The sequence below is a fragment of the Aspergillus pseudotamarii genome (assembly GCF_009193445.1).
Source record: "Aspergillus pseudotamarii strain CBS 117625 unplaced genomic scaffold BDV38scaffold_30, whole genome shotgun sequence".
In the NCBI taxonomy this organism is placed as follows: Eukaryota; Fungi; Ascomycota; class Eurotiomycetes; order Eurotiales; family Aspergillaceae; genus Aspergillus; species Aspergillus pseudotamarii.
In genome coordinates, this window is record NW_022475044.1 from 397,765 (window position 1) to 404,361 (window position 6,597).

General features: G+C 48.2%; 3 protein-coding genes across 3 annotated transcripts; 2 read left to right on the plus strand and 1 right to left on the minus strand.

Annotated features, from left to right (window-relative positions):
* Positions 1-117: 117 nt before the first annotated feature.
* Positions 118-1,243, plus strand: BDV38DRAFT_248266 (uncharacterized protein). Its single transcript, XM_032054715.1, has one exon. It carries the CDS (start codon positions 225-227, stop codon positions 510-512), a length of 288 nt encoding a protein of 95 aa, XP_031913160.1. The 5' UTR covers positions 118-224; the 3' UTR covers positions 513-1,243.
* A 792-nt stretch (positions 1,244-2,035) lies between these two features.
* Positions 2,036-3,691, plus strand: BDV38DRAFT_101445 (putative RAS small monomeric GTPase (Rsr1)). The gene is made up of 7 exons (XM_032050847.1): positions 2,036-2,182; positions 2,263-2,294; positions 2,364-2,390; positions 2,472-2,551; positions 2,604-2,655; positions 2,709-2,718; positions 2,839-3,691. Exons 1-7 carry the CDS (start codon positions 2,172-2,174, stop codon positions 3,260-3,262), a joined length of 636 nt encoding a protein of 211 aa, XP_031913161.1. The 5' UTR covers positions 2,036-2,171; the 3' UTR covers positions 3,263-3,691.
* A 672-nt stretch (positions 3,692-4,363) lies between these two features.
* Positions 4,364-6,342, minus strand: BDV38DRAFT_293641 (putative 3-methylcrotonyl-CoA carboxylase, beta subunit (MccB); the record flags this gene model as incomplete). Its single annotated transcript, XM_032062298.1, has 2 exons — positions 4,772-6,342; positions 4,364-4,658 (listed from the first exon to the last, which is right to left on the minus strand). Exons 1-2 carry the CDS (start codon positions 6,217-6,219, stop codon positions 4,364-4,366), a joined length of 1,743 nt encoding a protein of 580 aa, XP_031913162.1. The 5' UTR covers positions 6,220-6,342.
* Positions 6,343-6,597: the final 255 nt, after the last annotated feature.

Sequence of the window (6,597 nt, forward strand, 5' to 3'; positions counted from 1 at the left end):
GGGACGGAGAGCGTTTCAGGATCTACGGAGGAACGGAGAAGGGGGAGGGGGGAAGAAAGGGAGTCATAGGCTAATGGGACGTTGTTATATCTCGACGGTTGATTCCGACTCCCCCTTGTAGGTTTCTATATTTCTGAGAACTAAATGCCTTCCCGTCGTCCATCAAGGGATCCCTGCGAGATCTATATTGATTTGTTTTGACAGGATAACGGGTTGACTCATACATGCTCTGGTACGTTGTTCACTCTTTTCATTTTTGGGCGTTTGTTGTTTTCTCGTCCGGTATCCCATTTTCTTCAATAGTCCATTCGAACTTTTTTGGTCAGTCGGTCAGGTTGGGAATGGTGGGATGGAGCCCCGAAAGCAGATCATCAGGACCATCACCCTCACCTCCAATGATTGGCAATCCGAGCTATGGCCGAGTCGGACAATTCGTTGCTTTCCCTTCGTCGCCTGCAGATACTCTGGTGGGAACTCTTTGGTTTTTCCCCCTCGATCGGGGCTGGGGGTGACCTTGATTTGGAGAACATGATGACTATTTGTTCTCCAGGATCCAACCACCTGGACTATCTACAGGAAGACGAAGACGAAGAAGACGAAAGGAGACCGCAAACATTCCATAGATAGTGTTCATTCCTTGTTTTCGTTTTATGTCTTTTTATTTTTTATTTTTATTTTATTTTTTTTTCCATTTTGCTTTTGCTTTCTTTGAATTTTTATAGATTGTTTGTTGGCTTAGTATTTTCTTTCCCCCCCGTTTTGATCCTCTCTCTCTCCCTTGGTGATCCATTGATGGTATTCACCAGCCCCCTTGAACACGGATGGTGGATTTTATTTCGTTTCTGATTTTTTATTTATTTTCGTTCCCGACCTGAATGAGCCCAAAAGGGAATAATGGAAATCCCAAACCACTGGGACTGGAGTACTAAAGGGGGTTTTCCTAGGGTTCTCTAAACCTTTATCGGACTGGGCAGCGGATTGATTGAGGAAAGTCCCACGAGAGTTAATCCTTTCCAGGTTTAACCACTGCTGGCTTAAGGTTTTCGTGCCAATTGTTGCGCACATTTGGGAAGCCTCTTTTTGATTTGATTTATTTATTTATTTTGTTCAAAACTGATTATTATTATTATTTCTTTTCACTCACACCGCTTCGAATGTTGACAACGTGAAAAAAAAAGGGAAAAGAAAAGGAAACCGTGAGGGACAGAGGGATATCAAAAAATTAACAAGAAAAAGAAAAAAGGTAAAAGAAACTACACACGTTAAGTTGGCTCCCAAAATGAACAAAAAGATACAACAAGGGATTGGAACCCAATTGAATCAGATGAAACCTCAGGGTTAAAACAAAATTAAAACAGAAAACAAAAGATCAAAAAGAGGGAATTATGTACCATTTTTTTTTTGTACTATTTCATTTATTTCATTTGATCCATCCTTCATGGTATTGTTATTTTTATTTGTATTTCTTTTTTTCTCTTTGACATGAACCCTCCGACTCGGATCCTTTCCACCCTTTGGCAATTCCTCATAAAAAAAAAAAAAAAAAAAAAAAAAAAAAACTCCCCACAACCGCGCGCTGACTTAGCTTCTATTTCGGTCTTTAGTCTCCGGAAATCCACCCGAATTTCTGTTGACATCAACCGTTTTTCCTGCGCTCGCCTTCTCCGACCCCCTTTGACCCTTCACTCGAGTCCAAGTGATTGCCTCAGGTCCCGGTGGCGCTGTCAATTCCACGACCTGCATAGTATCCCCAATTCCCCCTCCTCCTCCCCTCCCTCCGCGGCATTGGTTGGCATTGGCATTGTGACCGATGTAACGCATCGCGTTATCGCTGCCGTTGCTCTTCCAGCCCACCCCCGCCCCCAAAGGGACCCAGTATCAGACCATCCCATTGCTTGAAATCGCGATTCATCACCGAGATCTTTGGTTGTTCACGAGACACGAATCTAACGAAGTGTACCCTTTATCTACTCATCTGATCTGGCTGGTTTGCGTGAATTGCATCGTCGCATCATACGCTTTGGTGGAAATTTAGGAGAATACGGTCCAGCAAAGATTGTGTTGGAAGAGGTCGATTGAACCAAGTATCGCATCGTCCCGGTCCGTTCGAGGCGCCCAAATTTTATCGAATAACTTCAGTTGATTGAGTGGGAACTACAATTGCTGTTTCAATGCGGCCGCAGTACGTCTTCCCCAATATGGGTCCCTTGACCCTGAACTTCGTGCGCGCGCGCCGGATGCTAATGGCTTCACTCGATACAGACGGGAATACCATATTGTCGTGCTCGGCGCTGGTAGGCATCATCTGACAATTGAAGATAGCTGAGGTCTATCGCTGATATCTGCTATTTCGTGCGCAACAGGTGGAGTGGGAAAGAGTTGTCTTACTGGTATATACCCTCTGACTCGTCGATGGACCTGACTCAGGGGTCATCCCGTCCTGGGAGATAATGGTCACTTACACCGTGCAGCTCAATTCGTCCAAAATGTGTGGATTGAGAGCTATGACCCGACGATCGAAGATTCATATCGCAAACAGATCGAGGTAGACGTAAGTGGATCATGTTACCACACATGTCATCCGTGTTGCTGATTTGCCATAGGGGCGACAATGCATTCTAGAAATTCTTGACACTGCAGGAACAGAACAATTTAGTAAGTCTCCCTGCAACAGTACGGCTCTGTCTTTCCCACTAACACAGCCCTAGCTGCCATGAGGTAAATCAGCAATCCGTCCCACTTCTTCAGTCCACCGGGGGGATCCACTCCTGCGGCTATAGGACTGACACATAACCACTCACTTCCTTTTCAGACCCGCATGCTAACCCTGACTCACAGAGAGCTTTACATGAAACAGGGCCAAGGGTTTCTCCTGGTATTTTCCATTACGAGCATGTCCTCGTTGAACGAGCTGTCCGAATTACGAGAACAGATCATCCGCATCAAGGATGACGAGAAAGTCCCCATCGTCATCGTAGGTAATAAATCCGACCTGGAGGAGGACCGCGCGGTGCCCCGTGCTCGCGCCTTTGCCCTCTCCCAGAGCTGGGGCAACGCTCCTTACTATGAGACATCGGCTCGCCGACGAGCCAACGTCAACGAGGTCTTCATTGACCTCTGCCGACAGATCATCCGAAAGGACCTGCAGGGCAACTCCAAGGGTCGCGACGAACCACCCAAGCGGGAAAATACGAATCGACCTGATCGCAAGCGAGAACGACGACAGAAGACGAAACGGAAAGGACCGTGCGTGATTCTATAAATTAACGAATGTTATAAATGAAGGAGGGGCAGCAGACCAACGACTCGCTCCCCAATCGTATATTTGAACCAAACCTACCTCACATCTCGACGCATACCTCAAGCCACCGGCTCACATCCTATCTGCACATACATATTACATATCTTCACCCATGCTAATGTTTTCAATCATCATATGCCCATCCAATGATAGATATCTGTCGGTTCACAACCATTCAACTCTTTTCGTCTTACTTCCAATTGACACGTCTTCACCTGTTATTCTACTTCAAGGAATGAGAAAAAGTTGCATCTGTCTTCGGTTTCCCTCCGCATTGGCATTCACCATTCCCTTTATGGATATAGAGCAGTTCATTTTATAACTACGCCGCCGCCGTTCTTTTTATTACTACTACTACTACTACTACTACTACTACTACTATCATTATTATTAGTATTATCTTTTTTTTTTTTTTTTTTTTTTTGCGAGCTGATAAAAGCAAACCCGCTAAGGAAAAGAACAGCACTATGCTTTTCTTTTTCTTGTTCTTTTCTTCCTACAGAGTAGTTCCTCTCCTGAGTTCTCTCTATCTACTCCGTACTTATTTTCTATATTTGCTTTTGCTTCTTTGTGCCTTATTTGGCCCGTTATTCCTTTCGACTCCTCCCCCTTTTTTCCCTTCCCCCTTTTTCCCACTCTGATCAAATTTCCGTCCTTTTCGAAACTAGCAGTAGTCTGTTCAACGCGAAGTAGATTATTAGAATGCGATGTTCCTCTTCTTCTTATTCGCTCTTCCTTTCACACCATAAATTATGGGGACTATCACAATAAGCGACTTAAGATTTCTTCCACTACTGAAGCCCCCTCTTCTTCACCCTATCGCAGATAAACTCTTTAACATACGAAAAGAACTCAAAAAAAAGTAAAACCATGCATTTCTACTATCCCAACCAACCATACATCACGTCAACCTCAATATCCATGTAAAAGACAAAGATATATAATACCAAGAAACAAACACCCCGCAAAAGGACCCAGTTACACACAAGACCCAGACCGAGAACCTAGGCGTGAGTAGAATAGATAAATAGATATAATATATTGTCACTCAAAGCAAGTAGACTACATCCGGAAAACACCAAACCGCGTCTGCACATCCTTATCCACCCTTCCACCCAACGACGCCGCCAAACTCAATCCCAGAACGCGTCTCGTTTGCGCAGGCGGGATAACTCCGTCGTCCCAGAGACGGGCGGATGAAAAAGTCGCTTCGGATTCGTGGTCAATGCGAGCTTTCAGGGCCGGGTCTGCGGTGCGTCCGACTGCTTCCATTACTGAGGAGAGTTGTTCAGAGCCCATTACCCCGATCTTGGCGTTGGGCCACATGAACATGAGCCGTGGGGAGTAGGCGCGGCCGCTATTTGTTTGGTTGTTTGTTAGTGTTTGTTTCTTTTGGTTCTTTTTTTTTTTGGGTTTGTCTTAGTAGGCCTAAGGGGAGTGTGTGTGTGTGTGTGTGAGTGTGTAACTTACCACATGCCGTAGTTGCCTGCGCCAGCGCTGGAGCCAAAGACAACAGTGAACTTGGGTACATCGGCGCAGGCTACTGCCGTGACTAGCTTCGCGCCGTTTTTGGCGATGCCGCCCTTCTCGGCGTCGGCACCGACCATGAAGCCGGAGATGTTCTGGAGGAAGATGAGGGGGATGTTGCGCTGGGCACAGAGCTCGATGAAGTGGGCTCCCTTCAGCGAGGACTCGGAGAAGAGGATACCGTTGTTGGCGACGATGCCGACTTGGTGGCCGTAGATGCGGGCGAAGCCTGTGACAAGGGTGGTACCGTAGTCGCGCTTGAATTCGGCAAATTCACTGCCGTCAACGATGCGGGCGATGACTTCATGGACGGGGATCTGGCGGCGGAGGTTGGTGCCCACGATGCCGTTTAGTTCGGCGGGGTCGTAGAGGGGTTCTTTGATAGTGCTGTCGTCGAGTTTGAGGGGCACGCTGGTTTTGGGGTAGTTGAGGTTGGCAATGGATCTGCGGGCGAGGATGAGGGCGTGAGCGTCGTCTACGGCGAGGTAGTCCGTTACGCCAGAGATGGTGCTGTGCAGTTGGCCGCCGCCCAGATCTTCGGCGGAGACTTCCTCGCCTGTGGCGGCTTTGACGAGGGGAGGACCGGCCAGGAAAATGGTGCCTTGGTTCTCGACGATGATGGTCTCATCGCTCATGGCTGGGACGTAGGCACCTCCTGCTGTGCAGGGTCCCATCACCACAGAGATCTGGGGGATGCCCATTGAGCTCATCCGGGCTTGGTTGAAGAAGATGCGGCCGAAGTGCTCCTTGTCTGGGAACACGTCGGCTTGATGGGGGAGGTTGGCACCGCCGGAGTCCACAAGGTAGAGACAGGGGAGTTTGTTCTCTTGGGCGATTGCTTGTGCTCGGAGATGTTTTTTCACCGTGATCGGGTAGTATGTGCCTCCCTTGACAGTGCTGTCATTGGCCACGATCATACATGTTACGCCTTCGACGGTTCCAATTCCAGTAATAATGCCACCGGCAGGAACGTCTTCGCCTGGGTACACTTCGTGGCCGGCCAGCGGGGAGAGCTCCAGGAACGATGTGCCGGGATCGATTAGGGCTGTCACCCGATCTCGAGGAAGCATTTTGCCTCTGGCAATGTGCTTATCCTTTGCTTTTTGTGGCCCACCTTGAGAGATGGTGCTATGTAGATTGCTCATCCGATCTACGAGCTCCTTCATCTGCTCGGCATTCTCCTTGAAATCAGGCGCGGACGTGTCCACCGCCGTGGGCAGAACCGATATGGCTGAGGCATGATGGGGATGCGTATAGCTCGCAACTGTCCTGAGGGATGTTTTAGAGGAGACTGTAACTGGAAAGCGAGGCGTGAGCAGTCGTCGCGAATAAGGCAGCGATAGCGATGTTTTGGAGCTCAAGCTCCGCAGGAGCGGAGACGGTGCGCGCATTGCGGGGATAATCTAGGGAGAGTAAAAGACGAAGTAGCACCGCGAAACACCAGGTTGAGCTATCTCATGGTCCTGTCCAGAGCTTTATGGGAGCAGCCAAGTGGAAACAATGGCCGATGAAGGAAAAATAGACGAAGACAATGGGCGTGGGGAGGAATATGATCGAATGTGACCCCGGAATTGAAGTTGCGGAGAAGCAAAGTGCGACGATTGCCGTGTTTAGCCGCGGCTGGCATCGGCCTCCGCATTTGTGGATGGACATGGCGACTCTGCGACTGACTTACTTCATTCTTCCCCGGCTTGTTCGTCTAATTTCCCTTCCACTTCCCCTTCGTATCTCTTGTTTTATTTTCTTGTTTTTTTTTTTTTTTTTCCCTC